General features: G+C 46.4%; 2 protein-coding genes across 3 annotated transcripts; one reads left to right on the top strand and one right to left on the bottom strand.

Annotated features, from left to right (window-relative positions):
• The first annotated feature begins 552 nt into the window (after window positions 1-552).
• Window positions 553-5928, top strand: LOC129736382 (gallinacin-9). The gene is made up of 3 exons (XM_055714559.1): window positions 553-695; window positions 4241-4370; window positions 5694-5928. The coding sequence occupies exons 1-3, from the start codon at window positions 638-640 to the stop codon at window positions 5707-5709; spliced, it is 204 nt and encodes a 67-aa protein (XP_055570534.1). The 5' UTR covers window positions 553-637; the 3' UTR covers window positions 5710-5928.
• A 938-nt stretch (window positions 5929-6866) lies between these two features.
• LOC114017036 (gallinacin-8-like) lies at window positions 6867-13144 on the bottom strand. 2 transcript variants are annotated; one of them, XM_027811539.2, is made up of 5 exons: window positions 13016-13144; window positions 11803-11910; window positions 8856-8943; window positions 8390-8523; window positions 6867-7398 (listed from the first exon to the last, which is right to left on the bottom strand). In XM_027811539.2, exons 1-5 carry the CDS (start codon window positions 13064-13066, stop codon window positions 7390-7392), a joined length of 390 nt encoding a protein of 129 aa, XP_027667340.1. In that variant the 5' UTR covers window positions 13067-13144; the 3' UTR covers window positions 6867-7389. The 2 variants fall into 2 exon arrangements, with proteins under 2 accessions (XP_027667340.1, XP_027667339.1); XM_027811538.1 differs by lacking the exon at window positions 6867-7398 and adding an exon at window positions 7858-8096.
• Window positions 13145-21497: the final 8353 nt, after the last annotated feature.

The following is a 21497-nucleotide window of genomic DNA, read 5'->3' as shown; positions in this document are numbered from 1 at the left end:
GTGTGGGGCTGAGCTGCTGGCTGGCGTTAAACCATGACACCCTACAACTCTGATCCAAGCAAGGACTGAAGCTCTGATCCTTTCCTGCATTCAAGGAGGAGAGTCTGTTGCCTTCTCATTTCACACAACCTTGCAGGCCAGCTGCCCTGCCTTTGCTGCGCTCACTGTGCCTGGTGGCTGGGCGGAGGACAGGCTGTCACAAGACCATGGCCAGGAGCCATGGAGCATCAGCAGATCTGTGTGGTTTACAGTATTGCGGATGACAGGAACCCACCTCTCTCCTCCTCCAATCCTGTGTCCTCCCCAGGTGCAGCCCACCAGCTGGCACAGGGCATGCAAGCACAGAGTGATTTGGGCGCTCGGGTCAGCTAGCTTGATTTGATCATTGCTCAGGTCAGGCATCTTTGAATGTGTTATGTTGCAACATCTTCATACATCACCAGTCTCTACAGTAATAGGGCAATGAACTCGCTGTTCTTCAGACAACCGCTCCTCCACCCCCCTAGCTCTCTGCACTGCTACCTCCCAGAGCCTTTATAAGTAGAGGGGCTAACCATCTTCTGCCTAGAACATTAGCTCTGTCCATCTTTGAGTATCTTCATATCAGCAAAGGCAATCCTACTACCAGCCGGCAATCATGAGAATCCTTTTCTTCCTCATTGCTGTTCTCGTCTTCCTCTTCCAGACTGCTCCAGGTAAGACTGAAAATAGATGAGATGGAAGCTAAAAGGGTGTGGAGAACCCATTAGAAACCAGTGATGAGGTTCAGATTACCTCTGTGCTCTTGGATTCCATGACTTCCATATTAGAAGTCCCCTTCTCTAGTCATAGTCTTAACCTTTAAGCTGTTGAGTCAAGGTCCTTGATAGTCTTCCTGATGGTCGCTTTCTAGCATCTTGCATTCCAGTCACATGATGAAATGAAGGAAAAAAAAAGATGCCACTGTGTATTGACCTCAGTGCCAGGGAAGGTTATGGAGCAGATCATCCTGAGTGCCACCATGTGGCACATACAGGACAACCAGGGGATCAGGCCCAGCCAGCATGGGTTTATGAAAGGCAGACCCTGCTTGACAAACCTGATCTCCTTCTATGAAAAAGTGACCTGCTGTGTGGAGGAGGAAAAGGCTGTTAATGTTGTCTACCTAGACTTAAGTAAACCCTTTGACACCCTCTCCCACAGCACTCTCCTGGAGAAACTGGCTACTCATGGCTTGGACAGGTGTGCTATTTACTGGGTAAAAAATTGGGTGGTTGGCTGAGCCCAGTGTGGTGAATGAAGTTATATCCATCTGGCAGCTGATTACAAGCGGTGTTCACCAGGGCTCAGCACTGGGGACAGTTCTGATTAATATCTTCATGAATGATCTGGACGAGGGAATTGAGTGCACCCTCAGTCAGTTTGCAGATGACACCAAGTTGTGGGGGAGTGTTGACCCGCTGTAGGGCAGGCAGGCTCTGCAGAGGGATCTGGGCAGACTGGACCAATGGGCCGAGGCTGATTGCATGAAGTTCAACAAGGCTCAGTGCCAAGTCCTGCACCTGGGTCACACCAACTCCAGGCAGCGCTACAGGCTGGGGCAGAGTCTCTGGAAAGCTGCCTGGTGGGAAAGGGCCTGGGGGTGCTGGTCAACAGCCAGGTGAATATGAGCTGGCAGTATGTCCAGGCGGCCAAGAAAGCCAAGAGCATCCTGGCCTGTATCAGAAATGGCCAGCAGGACCAGGGCAGTGACCGTCCCCCTGTACTTGGCACTGGTGAGGCCGCACCTGGAACCTTGTGTTCAGTGTTGGGCCCCTCACTGCAGGAAAGACACTGAGGTGCTGGAGCGTGTCCAGAGATGGGTAACAGGGCTGGGGAAGGGTCTGGAGCACCAGTCTGATGAGAAACGACTGAGGGAACTGGGGTTGTTTAGCCTGAAGAGAAGGAGGCTCAGGGAGACCTTCTTGTTCTCTACAACTGCCTGACAGGAGGTTGTAGCAAGGTTGAGGTTGGTCTTTTCTCCCAGATAACAAGTGACAGGACAAGAGGGAACAGCCTCAAGTTGCACCAGGAGAGGTTTAGATTGGGTATTAGGACAAATGTCTTCACTGAAAGGGTTGTCAAGCATTGGAACAGGCTGCCCAGGGAGGTGGTTGAGTCACATGGAGTTATTTAAGACGTGAAGACTTAGGGACATGGTTTAGCGGTGGACTTGGAAGTGCTGGGTTAATGGTCAGACTCAATGATCTAAAAGGTCTTCTCCAGCCTAAATGTTTCTATGATTTTTTGATGATTCTACTGAGGCAAGTCTTAGGTTGGTACTTAAGACGCAGCTCTTAAGAGGAAGTGGGAACTTCCTCTTCTCACATTCACACCCCCCATTTCTGACTGCATATTCTAGATTAGTAGACCTCCTATAGTTCTGGAAAAAATGTAGTTGTGACTGTGGGTCTTCACCTGAACTCTATACTGTCCATGTGCATCAGGTGGATTTAGAGCACATACACCATTCCAGGATGTTTGGAGTTCTTTGGATAAGTTTAAGCTATCTCCACCCTTGTTTTGGTTTGCAGTACACTCAATCTGTACCTACGTTCCTAGACCAGCCAATGTCTGTCTACTCAAAGAAGAAATTTAGAACCACTTAGGCCACAAGCAGGCACTTGTAGGAGCTTTAGACAAAGCCTGTACTACATGCCTCTGGATTGCTTTCTTGAACTTCTTTATGCATCACAAAAAGCATTCTCTATTTCAAAACAAACTGTGACCCCTGAGATGGCTGCAGGACTGCTGCAATTCCAGTAGAGCCTCTGGGAAAGGGCATCAAGTTATTTTATATCTCTTCATAAAGATTTACACACAGAAAAGACCCCTAACACTATAGGGTTTTTTAATTTAGGAGACAAGAGAAGCCAAAGTCTAATGATGTCTTAAAAATCAGCTGAGTGGGATTAACAATGCACTATCCTTGAATAATATGTGATTAAGAGAAAAAATTTGAGAACCACTAGGACAAATTGACTGAAGTATGGTAGATATAATTTAGAATAAAGCTTACGTGCCTTTCAAATTAAGGATAGAGTCCAATTTGATGACAGGTGTGTATTGATCTAGGCACAGAAAGTACTAGGTGAGATGATTTGGTTTGTGCTTAGCAAGAATTTGGGACAGCTGTTAAGGGCCTCTTCTGCCTTCTAAATGCACAGATATGCAAGGCTCCAGTTGGTATGAGATCCATTTAAATCATACAAAAATTACAAAATTTGAATCTCAAGCTGAACATCCCAGTGGGAGCAAGCAACGTTTAGCCTGGAAATAGTCTGAACCCAAACTTGGGGCTGGCTTTTCAGCTGAGATAAGCCTGGGCAGATCCCCTAATGATGATGGAGCTGAAGCCTTTGCCACCAACCCAAACACTTAGCCCTTCAGTTCTGAACATACCAGCATGGTAAAACCAGCATAGCATCCAGCTAAACCATATACAGTACCATATAAAGTGACAACAGCTGATGACTTTGTTTTGTGGTATATATTTTAGTGTATAAAACATTTTGGTTGGGCAAATATTAGTCCCATTGGTTTGGCTGTGATTAAAATTCATCTTTTCTGAAGTTTTATGCTATCTGTGTTAATCATACCACATTTTACATGGAAACACTGTGCACAGGTTTCCTGTGAACTTGCCACTGATACTCACAGTGTTCAATGCTTCCTGCAAGGAAGATACTCGAAGTAGCAGGCAAAGATTATGAGTCATAAATATGCTTCATGTTCACTGTAACTTGAACTGAAAGCTTGAAGAAACTCACTTAGGACATTTTTATTTGAATATCATCACTTTCGTTTCTGAGAGTAATGTGAGATTAATGTTAAAAATAAATTCCTGTGTTTCCTATGGCTTTTTCATACAACATAGTATTTCTGTGTGTAACTGGAATGACAAGCAGTTACTCGACAAGCTTAGTCTCCAGGAGAGATGCTAAGGAAGCAGATAGTCATCTTCAGGTCACTATTAATCAGGCAGAGTGCCTCTCCAGGCTGTAATGGAGGGACGCCAGCATTACAGCCTGCTGTCTGGTTAGTTAGCATGTCATATCGATGCAGAGACCTTGAGAAGGTGTGATCAGGTTACCCCAATCACAAACCAGGCACTGTGGTAAGAAACCACACACCACACCAGGTAAATCTGATGCCGCAACTCTCCAATCCTCTGCCTTGGCAAATTAAGATGAATTTTTTTATATTTCAATTTTTATTTTAGCTTACAGCCAAGAAGCTGCTGACACCTTAGCATGCCGGCAAAACCGGGGCTCCTGTTCGTTTGTTGCATGCTCTGCTCCTCTGGTTGACATTGGGACCTGCCGTGCTGGGAAGCTGAAATGCTGCAAATGGTAAGATGAATTCCTCCAGAGAAATGCTGCCGCACCAAAGCCAAATAAACATACTGGGCTTTTCCCTCTTTTGGCATGAAAGAGGCCACCTTCTTCAGCCCCCTACACCCTCCAAAAAACCTCTTGAATTGCTGGGGTTTGTGCCTGGTATCAAAAAGGCAGAGCCTTGTGGTGCCAGAAATGCCAGGCTGCTTTCTCTGAAAAAACACATGGAGGGAGATGGCATTTGCAGATGAAGGAGCCAGGGCTGCCTGTCTTTGCAAGGGAGATGTCTTCTCCATAAGCTTGCTAAGACTGTACCTCAGCTGTGACACTAATGTAGGTTTGAGCTCACACTCTTTGAATCTTTACATCACTAGTAACAACTAATATAGCTAATAACAAGTTACATAGCACCAATAACTTCTTCCAGCATGGGTCTCGTACCAGGGCAGAACCAGCTCATTCTCAGATTCTGCCTTTACTAAGCAGGGTGAACACAACTGACCTGAGACATCTCTGAGGACTCCTTCTCAATCCACACAGGCAGCAGCATGGAGCTTTGCAATACCAACCGCCCCCCCCCCCCCCCCCCCAGATCCAAAACCACCACCACCCAAAAAACAAACAAAAAACCCCCAGCTTATCAGCACAGAATAACCATTAAGCAAGTCAGGACTCATAGCAGGGATGCAGTTCTCCATCTGGGCTATCTGATCTGGTGCAAAGTGCCGGATGTTAAACCAAAGTGCCACAGGACATTTTCACCCTGTAGGTGAACACCCTCTAGCATATTTCATCAGTACTAGCAAGAAAGCATCCGCATTTATAGGAGGTATGCCCTGCAGAGTGATGCTGTAATATACCATGGTCTAGCTCTGCATACATCTCATACTTTAAAAATTATTCTTATTTGCATTTCTATTTAATCTAGTTGGGTTTCTGTGAAACATCATGCTAAAGGATGCAAAAAAAAGGGAGAAGACTTGTCAGCCTTTCTCATAGAAAAAGGACATGGAAAGCATGGAGGAAAGTGAGATGAGCCACTTTCTCCAGTGTAGCTCTTCCTAAACTAGTTTTATGCTTAGACTCTACCCTGGCAGGTATTCCGGGTCATCAGCAGCTGCAGCTGGATAGCTGTGGTGTGTGCGAAGTGGTGCCATCCACATCCTCCACTTTATCTGGGTTATCTCATGGCCAGAAGCACGAGTCAGCAGTCCAGATTGCAAGGATCTCCAGGAGTCTTTAAGCTTATGTGTTACCTTACATCTACAGTAGTCTGAGATGGCAAGGTATAATCTACTTCTTTGGTGGCCTATCTAAGCACCTGACTTTTCCTTGCAGGACACCCAGTTCCTAGAACTGACACCCCACTGACCACAGAGACAAGAGCTCTGGGCATCGGAGACATCTCTCATCTTTTGACATCAATGGATTGCAACCTTTGTGCAAGCCTGGAGAGCCCTTCCCATGGGGATGAAGACACTCAGGGGCACAAGATCTGAGGAGGAGTTCTTGTACCCCAATAAAGAGATTTGCAGCTTCAGTTCTAATAAAAGCAAGTCACTGTGAAACCGCATTACTGATATTTGCTCATGTATGTCAGGATGGGGTTTGCTGTTCTTATTGTCTATAATAATCAATCTGTATATGAATTTTATTTAACTAAATCAAGTTAATATAAGTTCATGTGTCATTAAGTCCTGTTAAATCGTCCTGCAGGGTGTGTTGCAGTGATTTGTGTGGCAAAGTATATATTAATAAATCAAAAAGCAGTAGGGTCCATTCCCTCTGCCATCCCAGTGCAGAGCAACAGGCTGGGGTTCAGGAGGCAGGCTCAGTCCTCTGCACCTCTGCAGGGCTGCATCTGAGGTGCTGGGAATGGTGATGCAGAGAAACCCCAGGGTGGCAGAAGACCAGCTTCTTTAGATCTTGAAACTGCCTCACCACATTCATGTCATTCTGCTCCTGCTGCCTTTATTTAGTCTAGACCAGCATCATGTTAATGGAATTTTCCTTCTTTGGATCCCAAACTAGTCAAACTATTTATCACTGCACTATGCTGTCTGGAGGCAGTGAGTGGTGTCCCCATCAGCCTGGAGTTTCAGCACCTGCTGTTACAAGGTATAGATGCATCCCCTGCTTCCTTTCCCCACACCTAACAGCCCAGAGTGCTAATGAAAGGGCAAAAGGATCCAAGATAAGGGAGGAGTAAAAGTGTCCATGCTCTTCATGCCATGAGCTGCCATAGATGGTTTCAGGACTGCCATGGGTGCGGAACACAACCAGTTTGTGCCAAGCTTTCTAGTAGCCTAATCACAGCGGTCTTGGAGAAGTTGCCCTTGACTGTTACTGCTCAGCTTCATGATGAATAGGACCAGGTGGCATTTCTGACGTAAGTGGGTTTGGTGTCTTTTTCTCTGGGATAAGTTTATCACAGGGCACATCTCATGTTGACCCCAGGTAAGATGAGAGCCAGATCCTCCAGCAAAAACGCACACCTCACAGGTAGAAAAATCAAATGCAAGCCTTCTGGAGCAAGTTTATTAACATTTATTGAGATATGTAGGTTATGAAATATGAACACTCCAGCTGAACATTTGATGTTCCCTGGAGACTTTGTCTGCTAGCATTATTCACATTACTACTAAATCAAAAAAAGGAAAGAAAATAATGAGTATCTGTTCTGAGGGGCAAAGGAAGAACCTGTTTTGCTTCCTCTCATGGCAACAGACTTCTGCATGTTGGTAATCCTCTCTCTGGGACAGATGTTGGTGGCCACAGTTTTAACAGAAAAAAACATTTTAGAAAAACGAGAAATGTTGGTCTTTCCTGGTTGGTTCAAGAATTGCTTTGGAATTTCTTCAGGTCATTAATTTTGTTTGTGGAGGAGTTAGTTTTCTTTCTGTTATTGTTCATGTTTTTGTGTGTGCACGTGTGTGTTAAATGGGTATTTTCAGCTCAAAATTCCAGATTTTCTGATGGGATGATGCATCTCTTAAGCTGCCAAAAGCTCTCCTTAGCCCAACTGAGATACCAACTAATCATACTGCAAAAAAGGAAAGAAACTTTCAGATGTTGTACTTATAACTAGGAAAGTACTTGAATAAAAAACAGAGAAGGGGTGGAATGAGCACCAGAGCTGATATTCCTGGATAACTCATCAGTTGCTGCTGGAGTTTAATCATGAATTGCCTTTCTGTTTTACTTAATAATGAATTGCCTGGTCTCCACACCTGAAGCTTCCTACTCATCCTGAAATCTCTGTCACAGAGAGGAATTTCTGCTGCTCAGGCTTTGTTTTTAAAATCTCTGCTAGTAATATTGAACAAAGGTTAAATCACAGCCTCCAAAATTAAGACTAGATCCAGCATCTTACAGCAAAAAGAAACAGAAAATGAAGTATTAGAATCAGTGGAGGCAAAGTGTAAATTTGCATGGGTATGTGTTTCTAAGGTCTCATACTGGACTAAAGATACAGGCTGAACTTTAGGATTCCAGTAAGGAATTCAAGAAAAAAAATGTGATTTCATGTTTTGGTTTTGTGTAAAAAGGGAAAATTACAGAACTGGAGTAAACATCTAACAGAACAACGTGACTTTCAGGTTGCTTTTCTGACTGTGAGACCTGCTAGGCTTTGCATTCTGGAGCACACAGGTTTCTGATGAACCTGACCTGAACGTCCTGGGTTTCTTGACAGTGTGCCCTTTGAAGCCAGTATTACTCATCATGACCAGTTTGAACCAGCTAATGGGAACATCAGAAAAAAAGAGTTCATTTCTAGCTAGTTACTTATCTCTGCCAAAGAGATTTGACAGTGATATTTCCCATGAGGCACCTGAGCTACATCATGAACACTACAGAGAGAACTCGTTAGGAAATCCTTGGGAAATCCTATATATGAATATACAAAGTCCCTACTCCCTTGCCAGCTCACATTGGAGGAGTTTCTCATCTAAGAAGCAGAGTGGATGTGTGGAAGTGAATAATAAAGCCACTCTCCCAAGAAACACCTGATCTTCATCAAATCCATCACTCACCACAGTCCGACAGCAAGGGACTCCTTGCTGGCAACGTCCAAAGAATCTCGTATTGGGTAGAGGACAGTGGTCAGCAGAACAGGTACCCCCAGCCTGTTTGCATTGCACATGGTTATTAGGTGCACGCATGAAACCTGCACCAAAAAAATACCAGAGTCTTGATTTTCCTTCCCAAACAAGATGAAGAAGAAGTTAGGGTTATAGCATGACAGCAGTATTCTAGGCTGCATGTAGACCAGCCCCATCCATACCATTAAATTCCCTTATTTTCCAAAGCAGGAGGGTTCGGTGTATCCATTGGACCCAGCTGGTGTGGGTTCACTGCCAAAGTGTGCCCAGCATGCTGGCAGCACTAGTTTGCCTTGGACAAAAGGGACTAAAACTCATTTAATTTCTATTTCTATTTTATGCACTCCCTACTCACAATTTTCCCTGTGCATTTCCTTTGATTTTATGTAACTCTTACCTGAAGAGCCTTGGAGCATTAAGAGAAGAACAGCAAGGAAAAGGGAAAAGATCTTCATGTCCAAATTCAGTGCCACCAAATACAACAGCTACTAAGAAAATAACAGAAAGAGGTCATACATTTAACCTGCATTTGTCATTACTCAGTACAAACACTGTTTATGACATATAAGCTGCAATTTGTTGATAAAAATTGTCGTTTATGCAGTAGAGTAAATGCTGTAGAATAAATCTATTGAAATAACACTTTTTGAGGAAAGATATTTGAAAGAACATTGCATAAGATCAAGAAAATGTATTTATGCCTATGAAATTTAAAAGAATTTGATTAATACTGTGGTTTTCTTTCCATCATCTGCAAAGGTAACCTACACCAGCTCCAGTGAAGACCCCTGTATTTAAGTCCCATACATCCTGGATGTTATAACTTTTTTTAAAAAGTAAGAAATGTAATTAGTTTCCTCTAAATTTTATCGAAGTCATAATATAAGCCAGCTTTTCTTAGAGATCCCTTTTATAACTTATAGGTCATGCTGCTACATGCACAAACTCAACAGTACTTCCATTTAGAGTTTTTTCCTTTTTTTTTTTTTTTTTTTGAACAATCATACTGAGTCTGGCTGGGATGGAGTTAACTTTCTTCATGGCAGCCCATATGGTGCAGTGCTTCATGTTTGTACCAAGTTGCTTAATGACTGAAATGTTCATTTTATTTGACGATCACATATTTTAATTCAGATATGTGTAGATAATGACTTAAGCCTTAAGCCATTCCAATTTCTCTGGATAATTAACACTCAGCAACTTTAATTATTCAAATAGCCATTTTTGTAGCTTACAAACCAGTAGTCCTTGAAACTGCCTTTAAGAAAAAGCCTAGTAACCACCTATCCCTCCTCTCCACAGCACCTCCATAACGTGTGCCAGCTCAAAGCCTGTGTATCTCCACACCATCATTTGTTGCTGCAGATTGCAATTAACTTTTGAAAATAATGCAAACTACTATAATCATTCAGAATTGCTATGATTGACTATAATTATCAGCCAAATGCATTACTGAAATACCAAGCATTGTACGTTTCAGTTGTTTATGAGAATTTAATTAAGCTGCAAAATTATACGTCTCAGAACAATGAATTTCTTTTTAGAGAAGCAAAGAATATCATCAAAAAGATACGTATTTTTCTCCTTATCTGTTGAAAGTGGTGTAGAAACCGCACCTTCAGCTCACCCTAGAGGACTTCAGGAGAGGAGTCACGGTGGCCAGCCTGTCCCAGCTGTTTCCTCTCCAGGGGCACCTTCACAGAGTGCTATCTTGCCCCAACACAACTGTCTTTATACGTTCCTGTTGATGACCGAGCTGCCACAGACCAGCTGGCCAAGGACATGGGCTTTTCACAGCAATTCCCAGCAGCTCAAATGCCACTTCCCAGCAGCTGATGAGAAACGGTGACCGCTTGTGAACTCCCTCCCCTTTCTCTGGCACATGAGCTGGCTCTTTGGAAAAGCCCCTTACACCAACCTGGTTTGTGTACAACACATTGATCCATCGTAGGCTGTGAAAAAAATATCCTGGGACATATACTGAAAGCTGTTGATTTGGATCCAGCAGCACCCTCATTCTACAGGCTTGTCCCATGGCCACAGTGCCTAGTGCTGACTGCAGAAGGGTCCTCTCTGAAGCCTGGAGGTACCTACCCAAGCATCCAAACAGCTACATTAGGGAAGCTTGGTTTTTACGTAAGACTTGCAAAAAAACCCCCAAAAAACTCCTGATAGGTCTTGTGGGCTGTAGACAATATCTTGAGAGCAGAGAGGAGTTGACTTGAGCACCCAGCCCAGTTGGGAGCAATCGTTTTGCAGTAGTGCAATCACACAGAAGAGCACACTTATCTGTGCACCCAGAATATTTTCATTTTCATGCATTTACCATGTTTATATTCCACTCTTCGCAGAGGAAATAACTATTGTTTGAACAATAAAATTTTTGGGGAGGCCTCTACTTCCATACACCCCCTTGCTAAGTGGCCAAAGGAAACAACTTCCACAAAACATGTTTCGGTCAACCATGTCCCCTCAGAGGACTTGGACCAGAGATGCTCATGGCAGCACTGGTATCTCCTGGGCCCTGAAGGCACCTAGGTAAGCCCAGAACAAAGATGCTGTGTTTCGATTGTCATACCACTAAGAGTCTAGAAAAAAATCTCAACATCCTTGTACTGGAACAGCCATCCAAACAGCACCCACCTAGCCAGGTCACCTGCCTCCCAAGAGAAGGCAGTGGAGAGCTAATACTGAAATTTCTCTCCAACATCCTTCTTCAGTCAAGAGTACGTAAAATATGCTGACAGCAGGGTTTTATGGGTTTTCTTCTTCATTATACTGATGCCTTCTGAATCCCAGTGTTGCTATATTAGCGAATTATGTTCTCTGAGAGTCCAGCCTCAAAGCCATCAGTGTTTGCTATCTGCCGTGGACTCCTGCAGTGGACAAGAAGCCAGTCCTTGCTCTGAAAATCATATTGAACCTAACAGGTAACAGAAGGAGGTCCAGGGAAAAGGAATGTGGGATGTTTTTTGCCTTGGCAGCTGAAGCCAGCACCTGGGGGAGCTCGGACACATTTGCTTCCTTTAGGAATCATCAGTCTCTGTGTCACAGGTGCCCAAAATCCTGTTTATTTAGGCCCTAGTGATATGATAGGAAAACTCAAAGCAGGTGCTTTGACCACCCAGAAAGAGACAGCTATTTTAAATCCCATTTCTGTATAATTTAATCAATGGAACGTATGTATGTGCTTTACAGTAGGCAGGAGCATTTGTTTCAGTTGTTTGGGGTTTTTTGTTTGTTTTTTTTTCTTTTTTAAAAAATAGTACTTAATCAAATGATGAAATTTAAAGAGGCAGAAATAAATACTGTCAATATTAAATCCATAAATGTGTTCCACAGACCTCTGAACTGAGCTTTTGTGATCTGACAGTCAGTGACCTCCAGAAAACGACTTCAAAATAGGATAAAATGGCTCTTTCCTCCTGTTTCCCGCTTTGTGCCTGTGCCACCTGCCCAAAATGATACAAAACAGAACAAAGCTCAAATATGAATCAAGACTGGGGTAAGGTCTTCCACCAATTAATTATATCTGTTGTTATACTTGGTGGTAAATGTACTTTAAATTTCTTAAATATCATAATTAAACTATGCTGTTTTAACAATAAAATGCTATTATTGACTCTAAACATTGGTTTTGCTATTCAGGCTTACAAAAATAATACATTTCCCTAACGTGTTTCTTGGCAATTAAACATGTCTAATAAAAGAATAATAATTGCTTATCAATTAATACTGAAAGCATTTTAACAGCTAAACGTCTTATTCAATTTCCTTTCTCTGCAGTACTGCAAAGGCTATTGTGTGGAGCCCTAAAAATCATGTCCTTTTATACAGAGAATATATGCAAACACATATGTATGTGTGCGTGTATATATGTATGCCTATGTATATGTATGTATATACTTGTAATCTATAAATATTATGAGAGAAATAAAGGCTGAATTTTCAGAATTGCTTTATATTTTATCTTAGCTGGAGAACATACAAATAGAAAAGAATAATCCAGATATTTTGATCTGCAATTTACTCAGGAATAGTCAGGACATTAATTTAGGTGATTGTTTGCTTAAAGTTACACATATTCTATAATGGTGGCATTTCTTACTCTCCCATTTCTCTACAGTCCTAGCAAATCCACACTAACATATATATATGTATATATATATATGTATAAAATGTTGTTAAGATGAACTTTATCATCTTAAAGGTCTTTTCTAACTTAAATGATTCTATGATTCTATTCTATGACTCTTCTAAATCCCAGCTGGCTTTTTATCACTCAGCATGGCACAGGATCCTGCCCTCTGTGAATATCCAGGTCTTGATTCCTTTGTTCACACTTAGGCAAATGCTGCCTGAGATGCCCCTGTGTCCCACCAGGGCTCCCCAGCTGCTCCAGCAAGGCTTGCTTGGTCTCCTCTCTCCTGTCCCTTGTCCACCAGTCCCAGGTGGTGGGAGACCTGAGATAGTCCAGAGCACCACACATTGCTGGTGTGAAGGCAGCTGGGTTAAACCCTGTCTGTCTATAAATGCCTCTATCATGCTGCAGCTTACCTCTAATGATGGGATGTCCTCAGCCAACTTGAAGCCATAGGGATCCTTCATCTTCTCTTTGCCATTCTCTTCCTCTAGTGTCCACTGTGCAAAAGACAGGAAGGGATGACAGACCTTTGGTAAAATTGCCCAACACTTGTCCTTGCAGCACGTCCACAGTTTGCAAAAAACGGCATGAAATCCAGCCAGGGAACATCCCTGCTGTCCCTTCAGTGGCCTTGGCCAGCCTCGTGGAAACCTGCCCAGACCTGACTTGGCCCAAACCTGCCTGGAAATCCCAGCTGCTGCCCAGTGTTTTGTGCAGCTGGGGTAGAGTGAGCTGCCAGCCACAGAGACCCCTGAGCTCAGAGAAGACACAAGCAAACAGAGGGCTTGTCAGCTGCTTCCAAAGACCTGGAAACATGAGCACAAATGTGCTGCTTGGGGAACCAGAGAGCAGAAATCCAGCATTATGTCTACAGAGCAACAGTAATTTTTATCTGTGCTTCACCGACTGTATTGCAAAGCCAGGCTTTATGCCATATGGGGAGTTTACCCAGCTGGGGCCAAAACACAGATTTAGGTAACCTGAGGGTGGGCATCTGAGCTGCCTTTCCATTCAGGGCACTCAAGCAACTCCAAAGCTGATAGCTGGTCTTGAGGAAGATATTCCCAGCACTGAGATTTCTTAAAATCATCCACATAGAGTCCTGCCGAGAGAAACAGCCTATTCCAGTCCCCTTCCTCACCAAAGTGTGGCATCTCTCCTGGGCAGCGAGGTTTCTGGTCCTTCTGGATACATGGTCCAGGAGATCTACAAAGCGCTGCAGCAGTCACCAGGGGAAGTTGGCGACACTGCCAGCAACACATATTATTTTTACTACCGTGGGACATCATGTGATGGACACTGTTGTTCAAAGGGCAAATTCAGGCCTCCAGAACTTCATAGAACTTTTAGGTTCTTTCTGTTCCTTTAGTCCAAGGTGGTTTTAAGCATTTTTGCACATGTGGCCCAATTTAAGAAGAGTAATGACTCATGCAAGTTTTGGGCTACTGCAGTATTGGGTTGCCTGAATCAGGAATAGCCCCAAAATCTTTTAAGGAAAACTGAGGTTTTTCACATAAAGAAGCCATAACCAGGCAGTCCCTGGGCACTCTTGCTCCGGTTCAACATCACCAGTGCAATTAATGTCCATGAAACCTGGTACCACTCAGATCCCATCTACCTCCTTGGGTAGGCACCAGCCCTACCCAGAAAATTACCCTTCTGCGCTGTGTATTTCCCCTGCAAGTCCATTTTGCTTTTTCAAGCGGCATGCTTTCCCAAAGGGAACAGGGTAGACACAGCTGTGCACCTGTCAATAGGGAAAGCAACTGGAATGAAAAGGAATAAAGGTGCCAGGAGGGAGATGGGAGTTTCTGCTTCAGGTCATGCTGTGAAACTAAGCAGGGACCATCTTTTGAAGGCTGCAGCTTGTCGCTTGAAAAAAAATAGCTATATATCTGGTGTAAAACTAAGCACTGTGGTACAGGGAAGAAAGAAGGAAATAAGCCAGTGTTATTTTCCTACAGCTTTTACTTCTGCCTCTCCATAAATCCCTCTGTAATCTCCTGCCACAGCCCAGGTTTCAGGTCTCAACGACCCCAGCGTTCAGCTCTGCTCCAGCCCAGCCACACAGTGATGCCCAGAATGCTGAGGAACAGAGCAAGGTGGTTTTAAAAGCCATAATAAATTAACCTCTGTGTTAATCCTCCCTTTGCACACTTGAAGATGTGGCATTTACCTAAACACAAGGCACCACACAGCCAGGGTGGCACTGATGACTCATTTCACGTGCTGTCAAACCTCTGGGGACCACTGTGCATCCACAGCTCCCACCCACCTCTCCCCTCTATAGCACCAGGTGCACAAGCATCGCACAGCTCAGCTGCCAGGCAGCAACCTCCAGATGAGGGCACCACAGATCCAGACCTCCTGTCTGGTGGGACACGGCACAGAGAAGTGTCTGATGGCCAAGCTGACAGCAGCTGTGTGCATCTGGGCCTTCTTGCCATCCTCCAACTCCCCATGTCATGGGTTAACAAATCCACTACTGCAGAGCATGGCTTGACTTTAAATTGTTGGCTTATGGACAATTATTTGTTGATATTTGGGTTGGGGGTGTGTGTAAGACTTCTGGAGCAGAGAGTGGGAACAGGTAAAGACACATGCAGAGATAGGGTAGCACGGGAGAGTGGGCAGATCCCAGAGGAAGAGGGACCAGGCATCTTATCAGGATGGGTATAAGGAAAGGTGGAAAGAAAATTTCTTGCTGTTGCAGAATGAGAGTTTATAATAACCAGAAAACCACATAAATCTCCCAGACTCACAGTAAAACTCTAGGAAAGATTTGCTCACTGGTAGACACAGGCAACAGGGAGATCTGCATGCCAAAAATATCACTTGAGTTTGTTCTCCATTAAAATCAACATTGGAGCTTCTAAGACTTTTTTTAATCCGTTCCCTGTGAAAAACAATGCAGCAAATTCCTCCTTCATGCCATGGCTGACTTGGTGGACTGTCGCAGGTTTAAAGCCACATGGGCAGCTACATCAGTCGCTGTTCTGGAAGAGACAGAGCCTCAGCAGTGCTTTATAACCAGGCTCCACGTTCCCTACCCAGGAGTATTTGATGAAGTCACCGGGATTATACAGAATAGAGTAAGATGTCCTGACAGAGGCTGGGGCTCTTCAGGCAGTTTAGACTTAGAGCAGAAGCACTTCAGAAACAGGAATGCTGCTTGTGTCCCAGAAAGGACTTAGGGATAGTAACAGCAAACATGCTTATGGGTCAGAAACTGTAAAATCTTCACAATCTTTGAATTAAATATTTGGTGCTTCAATACAGGTATATACATAATCCATGTATAATATGTGTGTATACAGACACACATATACATGTACTTAGAGACAATGTGTGACTTCTGACTGCGATTCAGCTGGAGCTGAAATGAAATTTCTTCTCTGTCTATCTTTTATAGATAATTTGAGAAATATGTATGAGGTTGGCAGTTGTGCTGGTTATCCTGCCAGAGGCCAGGCAGCCTGAGAAAGATTGAGTAAAAGCTGGTATCAGGAAGAACACTGAACCAACAGGAAAAAAAACCCAAAGTAATCCAGAGAGGGAGTAGTAGAAATGAAAATGTGATCTGCTAGAACATTTTATGTGAAAGGTTGTATTTTAATTTCATACCTTATAATTTCATTATGCACTAAACTGTCGCCTTTGTAATTAATAAGCTGAAAAGCAAAGCAGGCAATGCTTATTCTTTGGCTCACATGGAGAAAAGACAACCGGAAGGTTAAATGTAAAGGACAAAATGTTATGAAGGGAATAAATAACCATGCTACGGCTGCAAATTAGACCATGAAACTGCGTGCTAAAAGCAGAATAAGGATCCTGCAGGATCAAAAGGAGCAGTCATTTTATGTTCCTAGGTATTTTACATAACCCTGTGGCCTAACATATCTTACACAAACTTGGATGGTCTAGGATGGGTTGCACACAGATCAGGGGCTTTGTGGTGAAAGAAGTCTCAAAGCAGACCCTCCTTTCTCAATGGAAGAAACCATAGTACATGACAAATTTGGGTGGAAAAGGCTTTTTTCATTGGCCCATGACTGCACTGTCAGCATCCCAAAATATATAAAGAGGTATGTTTGTGTCTGGTGCATTCACCAGAGAAGAGGCAGACAGCAGTGGTGATCTTCCACCTCCTTTGCTGGTAACACTCTGCCTGGTTCTGGACAGGCACCCTAACATTTCTTTTCCTTTTCTTAATCTCAAGTCTAATGAGTATTCTGCTTTCATTAACGCCTTCCTTCTTGCTTTACCCCAATGAGTGCATCCAGTTTGTATGTGTTCTACAGAACCATGGGTTGGTGGCTTGCAGGGCTTGCAGGAGGAAATTGTGTTTTGTTGACCTCCAAGAGGAGTGATCAGAGACCCAGAAACCTTCACTCAAGGCATCAGAGACAGAGGGCTGGTTGGTTAAGAAGTGTCTAGCTTCCTATGGAAACAGGCACCTAGCCATCACCGCCGTTCAGAGTTGCATTTTGAACTACATATCTTGCCTGAATTCCAGTAACACTTTGCACAAGTGGTCACCTTAATTGATGTTCAAGAGATACAGGTGTCTTTTTTACACTTTCCTAGGGACGATGGTTGACTTGGTCTCTAAACACTTTGTGAACTACAGTAGGTTGAAGGTGAATAATTCATGGGGGTGTACTGGTACAAGAGTAGCTGCCTGGTGTTGAACAGATCTGGAATAACATTTTCAATGCAATAAGACCAATATTAAAAAAACACCAAAACACAACACCAAAACACCATAGGATCCCAGAATAAATTAGGTTGAAGGTAGTCTAGGAGTTTCTAGTCTGAATCCATGCTCAAAGCTAGGCTATTTAGGTCAGGTTGCTTTGAGGTATATTCACTGAAAGTTTTCATATCTCCAAGGATGCAGTTTATGCTTTGTTCTTTGTTTGACTCTGTAGATTTTGTAAAATTTGTCTTTGGTTGGTGAGGGCATGTTTTAAGCAATTCCTCGTTCAGTGTCTTTCAGTCTTGCCTCTGCTAATTGCAGGTAAGGAATTCACATCCCACCTGTGGTCATGAGGATCCTTTACCATCTCCTGTTTGTCTTCTTTGTGGAGGCAGGGGCACTTCAATAGGCCGTGCTGTCCCGGGGCCAGGCTGGGATCCCTGGTGCAAGAGAGACACCCTGGTGTCCCTGGCTGGTGCGAAGCTGTCGTGGTTTAACCCTGGCCGGCAACCAAGCACCACGCAGCCGCTCACTCACTGCCCCTCACTCAGAGGGATGGGCAGGAGAACTGGAAAGGAATGTAAAAGTCAAGGGGTGAGATAAGATCAATTTAATAATTTAAACAGAATAAAGAGGTAAGAAGAACAATAATATATAATAATAATAAGAAGAAGAAAATGCAAAGGTGGGGAAAAAGGGTAAAGCAAAAGCTGTGCACGCAAGCACCGCAAAGCAGGGAATTCATTCCCCACTTCCCACGGGCAGGCAGGTGCTCGGCCATCCCCGGGGAAGCAGGGCTCCATCACGCGTAACGGTTACTCGCAAAGACAAACGCCATAATGCCAAATGTCCCGCCCTTCCTTCTTCTTCCCCCAGTTTATATACCCAGCATGATGTCATATGGTATGGAATACCTCTTTGACTAGCTTGGGTCACCTGTCCTGGCTGTGTCCCCTCCTGATTTCCCCTGCCCCTCCAGCCCTCTCACTGGCAGGGCCCAAGGTCCAGCTGGTACCTTCCCCCACAGGCGGATGATGGTCCTTGGAGGAAAAGCGGGGAGAAAGCAGCAGCAGCGAGGAAGGAGCCTCTGCAAGGGAGCTCCCCGAGGAGGCGGGAGGCATGGCTCAAGGCGGGCCTCTCAGTGCTGACACCAGCTCAGAGCACCTCAGGAACTGGCCCTCCATCGGCAACATGCAGGAGCTCGCCAGATCCCTGATGGCATCCCTGGACATCACCAAAATCTGCCGCAACCTGCTGGAAGAGCTGAAGAAAATGCGGCACAGCAGCACTTCAATCCCACCTCAAGCCTTTCAGGAAGAATATCGCGTCTGCCTGCAGTGCTGTCGATGCCTCATCAGCACCTGCCCGCACCACAGCGAGCCCGCGGCAGGACAGGACCTGCCCACGCTGGTCATCACCCTCCACAACACGGACATCCTGGTGCACGAGGAGGACCTGCAGCTGGACCTGCGGCTGCGCTTTGAGCTGGCCGTCGATGGGGAGCCGCCCTACGTGTGGGACACCACCCAGCGGCTCCCCGAAATAGCCCCTGAGAGGTGCTGCAAGAACTGCAACGCGCCTCTGCCCAGGAGCCCTGGGGACAGACGGAGCTTGCAGGCATCACACCCCGTCCTCAGGCCCCGGAGAACACAGAAGGGACAGAGGAGACGGGACAGGCAGGACGCAAGGGCTCCTGAGCGGGCAGAACACAGTGACACCAGCAGCACGGACCTGCATCCGGATGGCCAGGAGGACCCTCTCCCCACCGTGGTCCCCACGTCTGCCCCATCCCTGTCCTCTGCAGTCCTGGAGCCGGTCCCCATGAATGCCCTGTTCCTGTCCTCGGCAGACCTGGAGCCAGTCCCCACGTCTGCCCCGTCTGTGTCTTTTGCGGTCCTGGAGCCGGTCCCCACATCTACATCACCTCCATCCCTGTCCTCTGCGGTCCTGGAGGGGACGCAGAGTGTTGAGAAGCAGGCCCTGCCCCACACGGATCAGAGGGACCTGCGGCAGAGGTCTGCTGTGCAGTGCGTCGTGCAGTCCTGGCAAATGCTGAAGGCCAGATGCAGAGGAACATCGGGGATAAGGTGGATGAGCTGTTGGAGCCAGAGAGCCCGGAACCCAGCAGCACCACGGAAGGCAAGCAGAGGCTGACATTCAACCTCTTGTCTAAGGTTGACACACTCTTCCACGCTGCGGATTTGGAGGATTGAGGAGCACCGGCAAGAAAAGGTGGGATGGGAGAAGCGTCGGCAGAGCAAGCGCTGCACGGGAGGATGGGGATGGTCTGGGCTGCCTTGTGCAGCTCTCACAGCTGTGTCGTTCGGGAGGTGTTTCTGTAGGACAAGATACTGTGGTCTGGGAGCGTTGGGATGGCGGTGAGAGCTGCGATGGCCTTTCACCGATGCTTGGTGTGGGCAAGAGGAGACGGCCCGCTGGGCACCCACCCAGTGCAGGTGGCAGATGATGGAGAGAAGTGCCTGGGGCTTCCCTGCCCAGCAGCTGCTCCTCACATTCCATGCTGTCCCCAGGTCATTGCTGCCTGCCTGCCTGCTGCTGTCCTGCCCAGAGGGGAAGGTAAAGCAGCCATCGGGGGACCAAGGATAAGAGAGGCCCTCAAGCGCCTTGTGCTCTGCTGGGATGGAGCAAAGATCATCCTGTCATCTCTGGAGGCCTCCAGCAGCAGAGAAGCCCAAAGAGCAGCCGTGAGCACTTTCCCCAGGAACGCGACACCTTGGCAGAGAGGTCGGCTGTGAAACTAAGCTTTTATTTGAATAAAGCAGCAGTGTCCTTAAAACGTCCACGAGAGCTCTTCATGTCTTGAATGAATGGGAGGGGGGGGGGCAGTGACCTCCAGGGCTACGAGGGTGTCAGCGACAGTGCTGGCAGTAGGAACAGGCATTGAGGCAGCTCTGTGCCTCGTCCCCACCATGGGGGAGGCTGGCATGTCCCCAGCTGCCCCCACCAGCTTCATACCAGGTCCTTGCTTCATCCTCGTTTCAGACTGTCCCTCCAAGGAGCCTTTTGGGAGCACTCCTGTAGCTCCAGCCATGCAGCCCCAGTTGTCCTTCCCCTTCCCCTGGGGCCAGGGGCTGAGCTCCCCACCAGGGCACTGCCCATGGCCCCAGTGGGCACAGGGCTCTCAGACTGCCAGCCTGGGCAGTCCCGCAGTAGCCGGCTGGGCACCTCTGCCGGCCCCGGTGAGGGATGCACAGCCTCGGCATCGACACCATCCTCCAGCCCATTTCTCCGGGACTAAAGCTGCAACGGAGACCCACAGATGAGGCATGCAAAAGAGCAGCAGCAGCAGCAGCAGCAGCAGCGAGGCTTGAGTCTGCCAAGTCCCTTGAGGCTGCCAAAGGGCTGCAAGGAGAAGAAAGGCAGGGCGCACAGGGCACCCCCCTTTCCCCAGTCCAAGTGCTCCCCACCAGCAATGGGGCCCTCCTGGGCTTTGTTGGGGACTGGCACCCAGGGCCTGTGGGGATCCTGGCAGAGTGGAGACGTGCCTGGCACAGTAAGGCTGCTGGGCATGGGGTTCACAGCGGGAGGAACGGCTGAGGAGAGACTCTGCAACTTGCTGACGTCGTCCTGCTGATGGCATGGATGCAGGGCTGTCTTCTGCTGAGAAGTCACTTGTGCTTTGGCCGTGCACCTGCAGCTTTGGAGAACGAGGAAGCTCCACTTGGCATGATCCCTCCTTCCCACCCCCTGGGCAGGCCACCTGGGGTCAGGGTGGGCTACCGAAAAACGTGGGCTTGCTCTTTCCTCCTGGTCTGGGCTGCTGGCTGCAGCAGCCTGTCATCTCCTGATCTTCCCCCCTTGCTTCACTTTGGTTCTGTGTGACTGGGCTCCAGCAGGTCTGGACCTCGGACCTGTGAAGCTGTTGAGCCAGCTCAGGATGGGGTCTCATTCCAGTTGCCCACCCCAGACCTAATCCCGGTCCCGAACCCGCCTTGGCGATCAAATTCCGTGCTGCCTCTGGCTGGGATGAAGTCAGCTTTCCTCCTGGCAGCCCATATAGTGCCGTGCCCTGGAGTTGTAGCTGGAGCGCTGCTGAGAGCGCAATGGTTTGGCTACCACTGAGTACTGGCTGGTACGCCAGTCCCGAGAGACTCTGGCAGGCGGCAGAAATGGGCTGACAGGAACTGCATGAAACCCAACAGGGCCAAGCGCCAAGTCCTGCACTTTGGGAGGAA

The sequence above is a fragment of the Falco cherrug genome, chromosome 6 (assembly GCF_023634085.1).
Source record: "Falco cherrug isolate bFalChe1 chromosome 6, bFalChe1.pri, whole genome shotgun sequence".
In the NCBI taxonomy this organism is placed as follows: Eukaryota; Metazoa; Chordata; class Aves; order Falconiformes; family Falconidae; genus Falco; species Falco cherrug.
This window is presented reverse-complemented; position numbering and strand designations above follow the sequence as displayed.